The following is a 17,347-nucleotide window of genomic DNA, read 5'->3' as shown; positions in this document are numbered from 1 at the left end:
AATGAATGCAGCTAGCAAGCGTTGAGTAAACGTCCGAGGTTAAATGTCAACCAAAGGTAAAGAGGCATTTGTGTGGTGCTATATGAGAAGATTTTAACGTTAGTGCGTCGCCACAACATATCTCTATGTGTGTCCGTCCATATCCTGTGTTAGTTGAGCTCTGTGTACTGTAGTTTAGGGTTAGCCGCATGCTGTGACTGGTCCTGTCGTCGAGCCGCAGCTACAATGTTGCCCTCCGCCTGTACCGCGGTCCGGTCTGCTGTCAGGCTGCTGCCACGGACAAGCTGGAGTCAAGGTGAGCTCAGTCTGGTGTTGTTATGTTTTCTGTCTTATCTAAACGTTTATTCATTCATTATTCAGTCGAAAAGCGAGTCACCCAATTCCTCATTACAACACCCAGCTGTCTTTTACCTGGGGCTCCTACTCAGCTTTCTCTCAAAAAGTTATTTTTAACTCATTTATTGCATTACAACAAAACAGCATAAAAAGTATAGACAACTGTAACGACAGAGGATAAGAAAAAACAATGTTTACACATTTAAAACCTATTTTAATGTGTGTGCATTTCAATGATAAAACTAATTCATCATATTGCAAACATACAGACGGGGGACAAATTCAAGGAAAAACCGGTAAGGTCTGCATGCTTGACCCCTACAGTGAGGGGATCTGGTGGCTCTGTTGTGGGGGGCATTTTGCTGACATGGTTTGGGTCCACCTGTCTTGCAAATCAATACAAAGCTATTTTAAGAGATCACCTTTATCCTACCTGATGGGAGTGGTCTCTTCCAGGATGACAATGCCCCCATCCATAGGGCACAAGGGCTCACTGAATGGTTTGATAAGTATGAAAATTATGTAAATCATATGCTGTGGCTTTAACTGTCAACCCAGTTAAATGGGCCATATGTATAGGGCCATCATGTTAGACAGGGCTCTCCGCCACCATCATTTAAACATCAAATGAAGGGAATATCTTTTGGAAGAAAGGTGTTCCTCCCTCCAGTAGAGTTCAGAGGCTGTAGATCAATGCCAAGGAGCACTGAAGCTGTCCTGGAGGCACGTGGTGGCCCAACACCTTACTAAGACACTTTATGTTGGTTTTACCTTGAATTTCTCACCAGTCTGTACATAGGTGTATATTACACATGTACATAGGTATTTTGTAAAAAAATATTGTGGTATTGGATTTCGCCCAGCCCTAGTTAAAGCTGCTATGTGCGAGACTCTTTAACGTCTGTGTTGTGTTGCTGTCTGTAGGATGTGTGTCATGCCCTTGCAGAAACATTTCTGTGAAACCAGGAGGTTTGAAACCAAAGGCCCTTCCTCCTCGGTACCTGGGCCAGCCCAGCCCTTTCTCTCACCCACACATCATCAAATATGGTGAGTATTGTTTACAGTGAAGTTTAGTCCTAGTACAGTAACACTTTTTAGGGAAAAGCTGTATATGTTGCATGGTCTTTAGTCAGATCAGCAACAGGCTGATCTTTATATAGGTTTAGATAGTTATTTCTTTAGATAGGATTCAAGCACACATAGTACAGTATGAGGATCAGGAGAAAACCACAACTTGACATACACATTTCAGCGCTCTACAGTCTACACTTAATGTTACATACAAAATAGTAGCGCAGAGTCTAAGTGTCAACGATGAGCTGTTGTTGTCTGATCTCTGCTCCACAGGTGAGGTGACCCCAGGCTTGAGCCAGACAGAATATGAGTTCCGCAGACACAGACTGGCATCACTTATCGAGGCCCAGCAAGACAGACTGGGACCCTCTGCCTCCTCTGGCAACCACGTGGTCATTGTTTTGTCCCATCCGACCCGCTACATGACCAATGACATCCCTTATCCCTTCCACCAGAACCAGGTGTGGGTTCAGTTTAATCTCTTTGTGCTTCTTGGTTGTTAAACGTAACAGGAAACAACATATACTAAATAGTAACAGTTTTAAACACATTATTTTGAAGCAGGAAGCTTCAGCTACACTTTGCTGTTATGTTTGTAAGTCATTGTCAATTGGGATACAGATTATTTTTAATTTGAGCAATTAACCAGGAGCCACATTTTCCCCAGGATTTCCTCTACCTCAGTGGCATGTTAGAGCCCGACAGTGCCTTGGTTCTTTATGGGAAAGGGCGACCAGACCAGTCCATCTTGTTCGTCCCCCGCAGAGACCCAGGGAGAGAGCTGTGGGACGGGCCCCGCTCAGGGAAGGATGGGGCGGCCGCTTTGACCGGCATTGAGAGAGTTCATAGCACAGAAGAACTGGGTGTTGTGCTCAAGAGCCTTAAAGGTAGGTTGATGGGAGTGTGAGGACGCAGGTCCAGCAGGAACATCTCTTCATATGACTGACCTTGCTGTCCTTGTTGTTTTTACCTCTCATGAAAGTTTTCATGTTTCATTATTTAACAAATCTGAGTCAAAGTAGATTAAATATAGCTTTTTTTGACACTGATTAACAGCAAAAGACCCTTTAATGTTTAAGTGACACAGTGAAATCCCTACAAAGTGATTTTAATGAACTATAATATAGTTTGGATAAGTATTTAACCCCTTTAAGCAGACACACCTAGATCAGAACAGATGTGTAAAAACCTCATCATGAAGACAAAGGAACACTCTAAGAAACTCTGGAAAAAAAGGTGATCGAAAAGCGCAAGTTAGGGGATGGACACAAGAACATTTCCAAGTCACTGAACAATACTTGGAGAACAGTTAATTCAAGCATTAAGACATGGCAAGAGTGTCGCCCAGCTGTAGATCTGCCTAGAGCAAGCTGTCCTCAATAACTGAGTGTGTGTGCCAGAAGGAGATGAGTGAGGGAGGCCGCCAAGAGGCCAATGACAAGACTGAAGCTCCTAGAGGCTCAGATTGGAAGAGACTGGAGACAACAACTGTTGGCTAGGTTGTTTTACCAGTTGCAGCTTTATGGAAGAGTGACAAAGAGGAAGTTACTCTTAGAAAAAATCAGCTACAGTTTGCCAGAAGACACATGAGAGACTCTCAAGTACAGCTGGAAGACTTACTGGTCTGATGATACCAAAACTGATTTTTTCAGCTTTCAGTTAGATATAAGTCAAACACAGGTACATCATCATAAATATAACACGCCCACTGGGAAGCTTGGTGGTGGCAGCATCATGCTGTGGGGACGCTTCTCTGCAGTAGGCCCCGGTAAGCTAGGGAGGATTGGGGATCAAATTAATGCAACAAAATACAGAGAAATGCTGGAGAAAAACCTGATGCAGTCTGCTAGAAACCTGCCACAGAAGATTTGTTGAAAATCAAGAAAATGTGCCCAAGCATAAAACTAAAAGCTTTAGAGGAACAACATAAATGTCCTGCAGTGGCCAAGTCAGAGCCCGAATCCAGTTGAGAAGAATGGAGAAACACTGCAGTGTCCAGATGTGTCTGCGTCTAGTTTTTGTCATTCAATAAGATGTTTTAATGCTTCATTTGAACAGCCACAGTTTATGAGCATGTTTTAGTGCTCAGTAGGTTTTATTAGTTGCACAAGAGCACTGACCATAATTATTAAACACTAGTTAACAAAGCAGTGGGACTTGATGGACACAGCATTCACTTTCTGCTCACCCTGACTCAGTCCATACTTCATTGTTAGACCATTATCAGTCTTTCAGAAGAAGGTTTGATGAAATTCAACCGGCTAATGCATTGTGTGTTTAATGGAAAACATCAGTGAATGGTTAGTGGTTTGAACTGATATTGAGATGAGGGGTGATGGACAGACTATTCTCTAAAAAAAACAGACAGTAGCACAAACTAGTTAGAAGTAGCTTAACTTTACTGTTCTACGCCCTCTTCTAGGCACTCTGTTGTGGTACGACACTTCTCAACCAGCCCACCCTCGGCTTCACCAGGCGCATGTGGCTCCCGTGCTAGAGGCAGGGCCAATTGCGCATTCTCTCAGACCCCTCTTACACTCTCTCAGGGCCATCAAGAGCTCAGCAGAGGTGGCACTCATGCAGGAAGCAGGTCGCATCACTGCACAGGTTGGTATTTAATTAACTTATAGAGTCATAATAGTAGATAATTACTAAGAAATGAAAGCAAGAAATGTAAGAATTTTCATTGTTTGGTATTGTAATTTAACAGTGACTCTTTATTTCTCTCAGTTACTGATTGGTTTACAATGTTATATATAAAAAATCTATCAATCTCTACTACAACATTCATATAATAAGAAAATATATCTAATAGCTATAGTTTATGTTGTTTTTAGCCTATGTTTTTTTTTTCCCATGCTGCCACTGTGAGGTACCAAAGTGGGAAATGTTGATCATCTATACATGGATGTTTTAATTTAACACTGTCACAGAGATTCATGTAGAAGTACGTATTCCAACTCAACTCCTTGTCTTTCAGGCTTTCAGGAGGACGATGGCTCTGTCTTGTGGAGACGTGGATGAAGCTGTGCTCTTTGCTAAGGTTACCGATAATCTCTACATGGCTCTTCATTACCTCTTTATTTATCATGTGTGCCCTGCTGTGATGTTGGTGTCTTCTAATGATCTTCAAAAAAGTGTTTTCCATTGATAGTTCAGGCAATTCAGAAGAAACTATTATTATTCCTCATTAGAGCGACCTGGACTTGACTGTCAGATTGATTGAATTTATTTGATATTTTCAACATTGAAACATCCCACACTGTACTGACAACGGCTGATTAAGATGTAATCATTGACAAAAACACAGGAAATCCTTTCCTCACACAAAAAAACCAAGTTACTCAGAGAAAACGGGGTTACCAAGGAAATGAGTCAGATTTCTCCGCCGCCCCCAACTAGTCAAATATTCAGCTGTGAAAACCAGTTTATTTATTTACTTTGTCAGTTTGGACTTCAGTTGAATTTAGAATTTTAATACGAGGATAGATCGTTACTTGTATAACAATATTTTCTTTCATCCATCAGAAATACTTTTCCAGTCTGATGTTTTTGATCAACTTTGGATAAACACAGTTTGGTTTCTGGCTGTCTGAACTCTGCTGGATTTAGTGTCTCCATCTGTTCACCAGTAATCGAAAACAAGAGTAAAAGTACAGTTAATGCTGTATTTACCTTCACTATTCTCTCTCTCTCTCTGTCTCTGTCTGCTACTGGATATAATATAATTAACATCACATCTTCTTCCAGTTTGATTTTGAGAATCGGATCCATGGCGCCAACTTCCTGGCTTATCCGCCTGTGGTTGCTGGAGGAAATCGAGCCAATACTCTGCACTACATAAACAACAACCAGATTATCAAGGTAAACCATATAACAAAGGTGTTGAATGTGCTGAAGGATTTGACCTCTCATATAAGGTGTAATGAACACACACATTAACCATCCTGATAATGAGAAGTGGTTAATACGTATATAAAGTAATGATTCAGTAGCACAAATGGCTCTCACACTATTTTCCCTCTTTCTCCTCTCTGCCAGGATGGAGAAATGGTGCTGCTCGATGGCGGTTGTGAATACTTCGGTTATGTCAGTGATGTCACACGAACATGGCCAGTGAATGGAAAGTAAGTTTTGACAAAGTAATCAGAAATTGTACTCAAACAAAAGCAGCAGTTGATAAGTATATCTGATCAGGGTAACTGTGCAGAGTCACCAGAGGTAGGTTTCTTGAAGTTGGATGGGAAAAGCATGGCTGATTGTGAAGGGGCCTCTCTTGAATGAGCCTGACACACTGAAACAGGAACTAGCTGTTTCATAAGGCCAACTCAAAACTACTGTGATCAGACTAAATCATGCCTTGTGTAAGAACTGCTTTTCAACAATAAGCACAACAGCAATCAAAGTAAAAAGAGAGCTTTTGGCATCATGTTTGTAGGGCAGCGGTGTGATCAGGCTTTGACAATGGGGAAAAAATGAACACATCACCATTTGTTACTCAGCTTGTTATCATGTCACTGTGGGTTTAAGTCCAGTGTGAGTCATGTCAGTTTTCTATGTATCAAGTGCTGAAAATGTATGAGATGCAGCATGACATTAAATAACTTTGAAGCATCAAACAGCACCCTAGACACATACTTATCTTAAAGCAACATAATAAAATAAGTATTTATTTTAATATCCATAACAGAGTCAGATATTCAGTAGTCTTTACGGTTTGTTGTTCAGGTAAACCCATGTGACTCAGTTTGCTTCCATGAACATGCCCAGATAATTATACCTTATAAATCGGACTTCAGATGTCAGATAAAGTTTCATCTCAGGACAGTAAAGCCACACACAGTCACACAAAAAGATAATAAAAAATAGGTAAAAATAAATAAAACATCTACACATAATAAGGATACTTGGTAAATATTAAGATCACTGGTCAGTATTGACCATGAGGATTTTAATTGGATGCCAAACTTTTACAAGTGGCACTGGCTTTTTATTTAAACTCTTCCAAGTGTAATACATTGCTCCGTTCCCTAAATCCACATTTCAAAGATGCGCACAGGCTGCTCCAATTCTGAAGTATAGCCTTTTATGCTAATACTTCACATAATGAAACTTCCTGTCATTGGCATTTATTGGCCTTATTCAATGTGGCAACCAAAATGCCTATGAGTGGATTTTTTAAAATTATGGCAGCTCAAGCATTTGACAAGAATTCAAATGGCTGAATTTTGGGGGCATGACCACAGAGAGTGGAACAAAGTGCCCTCAAATCTGTTACATTTATTACAGGTAGGAAATATGTCAGGGTACATCTTGTGTAATCTTGATTTTGTAGGGTGGAGCATTTAGCAGTGAAAGAGACAGATACTTTCTTCAGGAGACCAAAGACCAAAAACCAACTGAAAGCTAAAAGGAGAGTGAATATTGTCCAACATTCACCATTTGACCAGAAACATGATTCCAAATAGATGTTATTGTTACTCTGCTTCTGCTGTAAATAACTTTATGTTAACAGAGTAGATGTTTAACAAAAGGTCACTTTGCGTGTTTGGTGCGTCGCTACAGAATATGTAACCTTAACCCATATGTTGAATATGTATACATGACTTTCCGGGCTATGGTGAGAATCAGCAGAGGCTCAAAGCAGTGTCTAGTCACTTATGAATTGAGCGTGTTGAGTTGTGGCTGAAGCTTTTTACACCCACCCTTCATACAACACAGAATCTTTTGGCATCTAAAGTCACAGTAAGCTAAAGTCAAAATGTTACTGTTACTGTTACTGTAGAGCTACATTATACTACAACACTACACTACATAAAGTTCATTTTTATCTTTATTTTTTGCATTGAATAAACAGAAATCAATGTTTTACATTAGTCCTTTTATAGACTTTATACATGATTTGTTTTGAAAGCTTCTGGGTCTCCAGATTTTAGGGCCTTTTAAATTGAATGAAAACATCACATCACTCTTTGTGTTTTAGCACTTAGCATACCAACAATTAATGCAAAGACATCTCTTTTTTTGATAAATATCCTTTATTGATTTTTCCATGACAAAGGCAAGAATACAATAAATGTCATGAACACCAGAATTTACTTACCCCATCCCACCCACCCCCAGACCCCTTGATGCAAACATATCTTAACTGTCTGCTGCTCCCACCTCCTTCCTGCCAGGTTCAGCCCTGCCCAGGCCGAGCTGTACGAGGCTGTCCTGGAGGTCCAGCGCTCCTGTTTGTCTCTGTGTTCCCCAGGCGTCAGTCTAGATCACATCTACAGCACAATGCTGGCTCTGCTGGGACGACAGCTCAGGCAGCTAGGTATCATCAAGGCCAGTACCAGTGATGCTGATGTTCTGAAGGTAATTATAGTCAGAGAAATTGCACATTTCAAACTGGCTAGTGTTTTAAAAATGTGAAAACAAATGAGCAGTTCTTGGCTTTTGGAAAACAAAGTTGTTGCTGGAGGCGTTCAAAGCTAAAGGAGTAGTTTCACAATTATGATTATTTGCTTTTGTTGGTGAGAGTTGAGATACTGATACCACTCCGATATGTACACTCAATATATAGTTAGAGCCAGCAGCTAGTTAGCTTAGCTTAGCATAAAAACAAGGAAACAAGGGGAAATTGTTAGCCTGGCTCTATCCAAATACATCTAAAGCTTATTAGTTAACACTTCCTGTGTTATATCCTGTTTGTTTAAGCTGTACAAAACTAAAGTGAAACAATTACAATTTGTTGTTATTTGCCCAACTGTTTCTTGGAGTGTCCACTGGTTTCCTGACAACTTTTAATCCCTGTGAAGCCATTTGCTGGCTCCAATTACATAGACAATTACCTGTATGTAGGGTCAATAGACTCTAGAGAAGCATAATTACCCACATTTCAGAGTTTGCAGGTCTTTCTTAGTGTTTAAAGTGAGCAATGACACCTTGTCTTAATGGAGAGTGAATGTGTTTTATGCATCCAGCTGCTAGAAGGCTTACATTCAGTGCTGTTTTTAAGGCAGGTATGTATAAAAGCTGCTTCAGGCCTTAATTTTGTTTATGCTCATCCCAGGCTGCGCGGCGGTACTGCCCACATCACGTTGGTCATTACCTGGGCATGGATGTCCATGACACTCCTGAGCTGTCCCGCTCACAGCCTCTACAGCCGGGAATGGCCATCACCATAGAACCAGGTACAGAAAAATTCAACTTCATCTTACTCCCTTGATTTATTGCTTTTTCTTAAAGATGTGTAGCTGTGCTAGAACATGAAAGATCCTTTTCTCTTTCTTTTTTCTTTCAATTTGTGTAGACTTGTATTAGATGGTTGGATCCATAACGTCCACCTCCTTAGAGCTCTTTTTAAAAATCAGTTAATAAACTTTTTTGTGGCTCATGTTATTCTTGTTTGCCTTTCTGAATTTGCTACTCTTCTCCTTTTGTCTCAGGGTTGTACATCAGCGAGGACAACGATCAGGCCCCAGAACGTTTCCGCGGCCTGGGTATCAGGATTGAGGATGACGTGGTGATCCAAGACAAGGGAGGCCCTCTGATTCTGTCGTCTGATGCACCGAAGACCATCGCTGACGTAGAGCAGGCCTGCGCCCAGAGATAGGGCAGGGAGAGACAGACAAGTGACCAAGTGAGCCACAGCAGTCGATGGCAGGCAGTGTGCTGTGATTTTCAACTGTCTCCACGGTGATCACGTCATCAGGCTCAGGGCCCAGGTACATGAAAGGTGGGAGCACACTGTGGTTTGCAAGACTGTGGTTTTAGTCTCAGCAAAGCCGCGAAAAATGTAGAAACGTGGTGTGGAGGATCATTGATTTTTGTGGACGATGATCTGCCTAAGTATTCAAAGCAACACAGGGGATTCATGTTTTGTTGGCAAGTTCTCCCACACCACTGTCTTCAGTAAAATTAGCTGTTGTCAACATGTTACTGAACAAGATGCTGCACCCATTACACTTATCAATCCTGCAGAAGACTGTAAGTTCCAAAGCAGAAAACCAAACATGATGTTGTTTCCATATATCTACAGTAAACGTGGATTTAGTTACAGTGTTATAGTCTACGTAGTGGTCGTGTACTACATTGTTATGTCAGGTACAGCGATGCCAATACATCCATCAAGTATTGCAATGGTGCTATCAGCAGGTTAAATATGATGCCTGAACTCTAAATTAAAACCTAGAAACATCTGTTAACCTTTCTCATCAAGACTGAACCCAGTGTTAACCATGCCAGCATTTTTTTTGTGACAGACTGATGAACCAATCGCAAAAAAATGTCAGCTTCTTTAAATCAATTTACTCCACACCATGTTGTTCAGTATGACCACCATCATGGCTCACCAAGATATGGTGCTATGTTTATTGTCTCACTCAAATAACTTGTAAACCCTACATACACACGCTTAATTTCTCTCTTACACACAAAAATACACAGTTGCTATCATTCAACTCGTGCCGCAATACACAGGATCTAAACATGTTGAACATTCATTCACTGTGTTGTTTGAATGCTCAGAAATTACATGTTTATGCTCACAAGTAATGAATAAAGAGGACTCTGTCCCAAGGAGGTGCTCCTGATAAATCTGGAATGATAACGATTATACAAATGCACTGAAATCATTTCAGAAGTATACATTTATAAGAGATTGTATGTGTGTGTTCTCCTTTAAAGAAAATTGTGTATATGTATTAAAAAGATCTCTATTCTTTCATAACTAATAAATTATTTTGGTTTGATGCAACTTACTTATGACGACATGATGGGAAAAATGATGATGGTGATAATAATAGTGGCTGCATTGAAATTAGATTTGAACAGGATGGAAAGTTCCCCTCAGTTTTTTGGAGATGAAGATGGACCAAGACAACCTGTCCCTTATCTTCACTTATGATGCGATTAACAGCGTCATTCTGTACTTGGTTGCCGAAAACTTCAAGGGCCTGAAAACAGCGTGTAAGCACTGAATGTGTCTGTGTGAACTGTATGTAAACGTCTGAAGTCAAAGTTGGACCAGGATTGGCTCCAAACTAGTTGTGATGTCACAAACAATTATTGTATGCTCACCCCTCAAAATGTTCAAACATTCAACTGCAGGAACAAGAAGAAAAACATATTTTTGAATGGAGGGAGACTTCAGAGTAAATGTAGCCCAGTAATACTGCAATATAAATATATATAGGTCCTGCATTTAAACTTCAGTTTAAGTGAATGTGCAGGAGAATGTAGTTAAAATATCAAAAGTAAAAGTAGTCATGTTGAGTTGTCTTCTTCAGAGTTTAATATAAATGTATCCTTGTAGAATAAAATGCATAATATTTGCATCTACTATAGTTTCTGAAACATCAGTAATGGAATTAGACTCTAAAAACCTGTCTATTCAGAAAGGCCTTTTCATCTCAACTTTTAATATGATTATTATTATTATTTTCTTTAAGTTTTGTGTTCTGTTATTGATACCGCTGAACTTTAAGATTCACTATTGAATGAAAAATCTGGTACAAATAAATCTGTGATGATTATGAGTATTATTATTATTATTATTATTGAATACACAAGTACACAAAAGTATAACTTAAAATAGTAGTAAAGGTAGCAACATGAGGTGGTGAGTTTGTAGCAGGGCATTTCAGTTTTATTAAAATAACTCAGGAAAATACTTGCATAGCATTTTGTTATTGTAATGTTTTCACAAAATGTTGTGTAAACTTGAGAATATGTACTTAGTTATTTTCATCGCTTCTTTATGGTAAATTATTATCTTCTGTATGAAAAGTGGAGCTCCACTGTCCCCTACAGATTGAGATCGGCGACTGCCGACAGAGCGACGAACCTCTTTCCGAACAATCCCGAACACCTACGAAGACAACCTCCCCGCTCCCTCCCTCTCCCCCTTCACGCCTAATGTTGCTGTACCTCCAACCCTCCCCCCGTATCAGAGGAGTAGAAACAACAAGCCGCCATTTTGTTTGTCGGACAGACCGTCAGAAACAGGAGGAGATAACCGAGAGAAGGAGCGACTCCGGCGGCCGACGACACGCCGCTCCGGGAACTGCTGGGGGGAAGAAAAGAGTGGCGAAATCCTGTCCGTGTTATCAAGAGAGCGGGGGGAGAGCATCACCGAAAAGATAAGACAACAGTGGAGGGAAAAAACCGAGTCGGTGATATATTTATATATATATATACATATATATATATATATATATATTTGTGCATGAGAAGGAAATACTCCGAAAAATCCAAGGAAGGGGGTGTTTTGCGGAGCGGAGACGGAGAGAGGCGGAAGAGGGCTATAGATATTATAATAACGAGGAAATACCTGCGAAAACGGGGGAAAACATCAACATGAAAAATCATTATGTGTCCGTCGCGGAGGAAGGAAAGAGCCCGCATAGACAATTATATAAATAAATTGCTGCCGGGCAGAAGGGAGAGGTGGAAAGAAAGACGGGTTTAAAGAGAAGGGGAAATTGCCAGGATCAACACGAAGGGGGGCATTCTCCATCACAAAGAGTCAATGAGAGGATTTTGCAAGCCCAAAATATTTTAGGGGGGTGTCAACATTATTGTGCCCATCTGAAGCGCTCCGCTTCCGAAATAGCCATAATTTCTTAGCGATCCATCGTCATTTTTTTAAATCACATTTTCGCCTGCCGCCGTAGCTCTGCTCCTGTTTTTGATAAAGATTGCTCCTTTTTCTCTTCGCTTGCACAGCCAAGACATCCTACAAGCAGTGAGTGATAGGTGTATTTTTGCGGAATATTAATTACTCTTTGCATTATCAGAGATTTCAAGTGTTTTAAAAAAAATCAAGCGAGAACCGGAGGAGGAACCTCATCTGGAGCACAAGATAAGTAAACCCCCACCTCCTCCTCCTCCTCCTCCTCTCCAGATTGTCCTCTGCAAAATAAAACTAATTGGATCAATCTGACTGCCCGCTGATTGGCAATTAGTGCTGTGATTGCCCTCAAGAACTACGCTGTCAAAGAAATATAAAGTCTGCATCCAATCGATTGCACAAGATCAGTGATTTTTGATAAGATTTTCTATTATCAACCTTTACCTACCCTGCATACTGCAATAGGCAGAAAAGGAGGGTTGCAACAACTAAATGTGCAATATTGAGTCCGCTCTTTCTGACCCAGTGCCTTGCATGGTCAAACACTACAGTATAGTCACCATGCACATGCAAAAGGAAACTCATGCATGGGATTTTACATTCGGAGTAGATTTTCTTTTTATCTAAGTAACTGCAAGCCTGGGACTTCAATGTTTTCATCTTTCTGCAGAGCTGTTTTATGCTATTTATTCAGTTGCTGTTGAGCCAATGCAAGTTGAGTTTTTTTTTCTCAGTATTGCACTTGAGAGTACCGCTTCACGCTTTAACTGTATTTTAAAACCACTGCCGGTCAGTCTCCACACACCGGTTGATTTGTAAATCTGTGGCATGGACAGCAGAGAGATGACTGATCCGGTGAGAGCCATGTTAAATGCAACTGAGGGTTTCCGAGCTGTTGCATGAGACCTGCAAAAGTTAACACAGGAATACACAATTAGCATTTCCGTGCCCTTACTGAGACTCTTCACTGGAGCGTTTCAGACCTGAAATACAGGATTTCTCCGTCGACTATGGCGGACAAGACTGAGTGCAGCACGGAGGACGGATCTTGGGACAGTTTTTGTGTCGCAGAAGAGGCTACATGAGGTTGTCAGAGGGCCGCACGCTTGCCTTTTTTTTTGCCGACTCCACCTTCCCACCTCCTCCTGTTCAAATCTGAAGAAACAAACTCTCCGACAGGGGAGGGGGACTGACTGATATCTGCAGAGAGGAATAAACCGAGAGGGAGAACTGTGAGGGAAACAGTTCAACATTGCTGTCCTCTCCCCTACCGTCCCCCAAGCGGTGGGGGAACGATCAAAGCATATGTTAAAGGGATAAGTAGACACAAATAAGGAAAATACGCCTGCCCTCCGTGGATCTACAGCATTTTTTTTAATTCGTCAAAAATATGGCCGATAATGTCCTGGAGTCCGGCCCGCCTTCAGCCAAGAGGCCCAAGCTGTCCTCTCCAGCTCTCTCAGTGTCTGCCAGTGATGGAAATGGTAAGTTTATCGCATGTTTTGTTTACTTTTTGGATAAAAGTGTAGGTGTAATAGTTGCTGGTCAGTCTTGAGGTCCCTGCAGAGTTTGCACTGCAACTTACTTGGACTGACACAGAGTTGCTCCATAACTAAATGATTTTAAACGTGCACGTATTGGTAGCTTTATTTTCAAAAAAGGGCTAGTCTGGTAAGTTTGGATTGCTATCGAGAAAACACGAAGTCTCGTTGTAGCTGGCGCCAGGAGCAACTTTCCAAGAGTGATGTTTTGATGCGTTAGCCTCAACAGGCTAACTAGCTAAGGACCAAATGATCCTCCTCCAAACAATGGAAGAGTCGAGCCACCCCAGTTCGCTTCAACTTTACTAGCTTCTTTAGAATTTAATACATCGGAAGGTCGAGAGCACAGCCACACATTAAACACCAGGCGTCGTGAATATTTCATAAGCATGGAGACCAATGCTCGTTTCAAAGCTAGCTTTAGGAGAAAGTAACGGGAACCGAGCGAGCTAGCTAACTAGCCGCCGGCTCAGCTGAGCTCAGTAGCTGGCTAGCAAAGGAAATAAGTGATTAATTAAACCGTATTGGTCACCACAGCGACTTTTTCAGTCGGAATTGGCCCTTTCAGTGGCCGCAGAAGAAAATGTGTGGGGCCATGAATTTGGTGGACATGTGTTAACAGTGGGGATACTCTTGTTTTAGTGAAAGGTTGTCGTATACCAGCTAGCTATTGTTCGACACTTCATTAAAGTTGCGCAAAGCCTTGTTGTCCCACTGAAGATGCAGCTTTGCGTCCGTTTCAATTTGGTTACCGCGTTGTAAGTAAAATGGCCATCTCAGCCATCGTCTCCGAAATGCCTCTTCTCACGTCTTTTGTTCAAAGGCGTTTAGTTTTCTCAATTGTGCTACCGACGGTGCCCATTCTTGTTCAGCCTCCATTGTCTGCCTCTGCACGGTGACAATGCGCTGCACTTTTTCTAGTTTACTTTTCAAATTCAGCACTTAACCAAAGCAAACCACTCAAATGCATTGTGAATTAAGCCACAATTGCAAACGAATAAACCCATTAATTTGCACAACCACAACGATTTAGACATTTAATCGATAATGAGTACGTATAACTTACCACAAAAAGTTTATAGAATTGTGAAATTATATGTTAAAAAGTAGTGGCCACAACTCCAGTTATCCAGTTGTGTTAGAAAATGAATGAATATGAGTTCCAAAAAAAAAAAAAAAAGCTCAAAGCATGTGCAATTTCTCACAGTATGTGAGCTCTTAATGCAGTAATACATGGCAAGTTTGTACACGAGGACAGAGGAAGGGTTACAGCAAGTATCATGCATGAAGTCAAACACAGGCACGGCATCTTCACACTGTAACATCAATCTTTAGTTGGGATGTTAACATGCCAGAGGCCGTTATAGAAAATCAAACATGCATAATGTTTTCATGGGGCCATCCATAGAGAACAACTTGGTTTGTGATATTACAGGGAAGATGTCAGTTTTTCCTGTATCATGTTGGATTTTAAGTCTACTTTGATTGATTGAGTCAATGTCCTGCAAAACACATTTCCCCTTTTCTTTTGGCTCCTTTCTTAGTGGATATAACTTAAGTCTTACACCTTCCTCTATTTCATGCTCTCACACCACATAACTGTGGATCCAATGCACACACCTACCTAGTGTTTACCCCTCTGCGGCTTCTCACCTTGACCCTACTGCGTTCACTCTCCATGTTTGGCATCCCATCAAACCACAAACTGATGCCCAGGAGAGAAGCCCAGGCTGTGAGAGGCAGCTACTGCTGCACTGCCTGTCTAGCTGTAGGTCCCAAATCAGTAGTTGACAGTTTTCAAAGTGGTGTCAGAGCCGTGCCACACTATAAACAAAAATTATGTTAATTTAATTATTAGTCTTGAAATATTGTGGCTGTGTTCCTAAATTTTCATTGAATTTTCTGAGCTCTTGCTTTGTGAACCAGATCTTTATTTTTCTCTTTTTTGTGCCTAGATTTTGGTTCACTCTTTGACTTGGAGCATGACCTCCCAGACGAGCTCATCAGCTCTCCAGACCTGGGACTCACCAATGGAGGGGATGTCAGTCAACTCCATACCAGTCTTGGAGGGATCGGTGTGGGAGGAGGCCAGGACGCAGCTGCAAAACACAAACAGTTGTCTGAACTCTTGCGTGCTGGACCACCAGCTCAGCAAAGTGGTCCTACTTCCAACAGCACAGGACCCGGGGCTTCCATGGGGATGATGGGGGGTGTCAGTGTCTCTGGTGGACCTCAAGGCATGCCCCCCCAGGGACAGCAGCAGCAACCTGGATTAATGCAGCAGGTTGGGATGGTGGGAGGGGTGGCAGCGCTAAATCGGGCAGCTGCCATGATGGGTGCCCAGAAGAGCAACGCTGGGCAGCAACAGCAAGGGCTGATGGCGGGGCAGGTGATGAACGGCTCGCCGAGAATGGGTTACCCCGGCAGTGCAGGCATGGGTAACAATGGTAATCTGTTGGCGGAAACCCTACAGCAACAGCAGGGTGGTCAGCAAATGGGACCTGGCGGTCAGGCAGGGTTAAGGCCACAGCAGCCCGGGGCACTGAACAAGGTAAGCACACAAGGACCATGAGTTACACTAATGTCTCAGAAGCAACTATTTTATTGCTAATTTAATTTTAATTTAATCATGGTAGTTTGTGGTTTTTTGACTGAGACTAAGAGGTTCCAGATGCTCCTAAACAAAGTACAGTTTTGGTGGTCTGTTGAATCCCACACCTGTATGTTCAGATGTAAAAAGATTGTATCTTATACAGAAAAGATGTAGTTTTTAACAAGTTTAAAAAGTACATTTTGTCTTTCAAGTGCAATATATTATATTTCAAAGGACAATATTTAGACAAAAATTAAAATGGGCTTTTTAATTTAAGATCTATCACAGGGATTTAGAAGAAATTGGAACACATTTAACGTGTGCAGACATCTTTCTAGACTTGATTGTAGCTGTACGCTGATGTCTCATGTGAGACAGCTGAAGACGAGTTCTCCAGAGCAGGTGTAGGTTCAGGTATGAATGTGATCGTGTGTTGGACTTACAACCGGACCACTGTTCACTCTGTGGTATTGATGGTTAACCTCTTTGCTTGTCAATATGCCACATGATGGTTATGATTTGGTAGTAAGGCTGTGAAGGCAGTGCTGCAAACCACTGTGTTAACCATGTAGGCTGATTTATGTTCACTTAAAGCTCAAATGTAAAAGTGTAAACAGTTTCATGAGTCTCTCTTGGTCACATAACATCAGTTAACAAACCACTCCACTTTATTGCTCTTATTGGAGCCTCCTTATTGGATCCTCACCCATCAGTTTGATGTGCTGCTGTTAAAATCAGGAATAGTTTGGCCAGATGCTGAAGTGGCTGAAAATAGTAGTCAGTGACCTTGTTTGCAAAGGTCACATTTAGATTGTTTCTGTTTTTAATTTACTGCAGAGAACAAAAAAGGTCAGGACAAAAAGGAAGTGATATTGTAACTGTACATTCACAACATACAGTCATTATGTTATATTACTAGTATTTTTAAAGTGGTTCCCTGTTGTCTTCCTAGCACCTTTTTCCTCAGTGGCATTGTCATAGCAACTTTCAAGCAGTCTGTAAGTTGTTATACTCAAACCGAAAAAGTTGACAGTATAATCCCTCCCGTAATTCTTCCTTGAATGTCTGTCTGAATACCGGTAGTCTGGCTGCTTAAATCATGCCGTCATAGATCATAAGAAGTAATTTATCTGATCTGCTAAACAATTTATTTCTTCATCTCCTGCTTTGTCTCCATACTGT

The 17,347-nt window shown here is 41.3% G+C and overlaps 2 protein-coding genes across 4 annotated transcripts in view; both read left to right on the top strand.

Annotated features, from left to right (window-relative positions):
- Positions 1 to 45: 45 nt before the first annotated feature.
- On the top strand, positions 46 to 10,282 carry xpnpep3 (X-prolyl aminopeptidase 3, mitochondrial). Its single transcript, XM_062438279.1, has 11 exons — positions 46 to 295; positions 1,261 to 1,383; positions 1,684 to 1,871; positions 2,078 to 2,297; positions 3,833 to 4,017; positions 4,391 to 4,453; positions 5,161 to 5,274; positions 5,452 to 5,537; positions 7,590 to 7,773; positions 8,471 to 8,591; positions 8,847 to 10,282. Exons 1-11 carry the CDS (start codon positions 226 to 228, stop codon positions 9,011 to 9,013), a joined length of 1,521 nt encoding a protein of 506 aa, XP_062294263.1. The 5' UTR covers positions 46 to 225; the 3' UTR covers positions 9,014 to 10,282.
- A 1,083-nt stretch (positions 10,283 to 11,365) lies between these two features.
- ep300b (E1A binding protein p300 b) overlaps positions 11,366 to 17,347 on the top strand; it is a 33,540-nt gene continuing 27,558 nt past the window's right edge. For all 3 annotated transcript variants that reach the window (XM_062438271.1, XM_062438272.1, XM_062438270.1), the window contains exons 1-2: positions 11,366 to 13,515; positions 15,528 to 16,123. In XM_062438271.1, the coding sequence (XP_062294255.1) occupies positions 13,422 to 13,515; positions 15,528 to 16,123 (690 nt within the window). In that variant the 5' untranslated portion in view covers positions 11,366 to 13,421. The remainder of the gene's footprint in view (positions 13,516 to 15,527; positions 16,124 to 17,347) is intronic.

The sequence above is a fragment of the Scomber scombrus genome, chromosome 18 (assembly GCF_963691925.1).
Source record: "Scomber scombrus chromosome 18, fScoSco1.1, whole genome shotgun sequence".
Classification (NCBI taxonomy): Eukaryota; Metazoa; Chordata; class Actinopteri; order Scombriformes; family Scombridae; genus Scomber; species Scomber scombrus.
The sequence above is the reverse complement of the archived record's forward strand: the minus strand, read 5'-3'. Positions and strand labels throughout refer to the sequence as shown.

Coding starts and splice junctions, on each gene's coding strand:
- xpnpep3 (XM_062438279.1), top strand. CDS start 226: ATGTTGCCCTCCGCCTGTACCGCGGTCCGGTCTGCTGTCAGGCTGCTG. Junction 296..1,260: donor ACGGACAAGCTGGAGTCAAG/GTGAGCTCAGTC, acceptor TGCTGTCTGTAG/GATGTGTGTCATGCCCTTGC. Junction 4,454..5,160: donor AAGCTGTGCTCTTTGCTAAG/GTTACCGATAAT, acceptor ATCTTCTTCCAG/TTTGATTTTGAGAATCGGAT.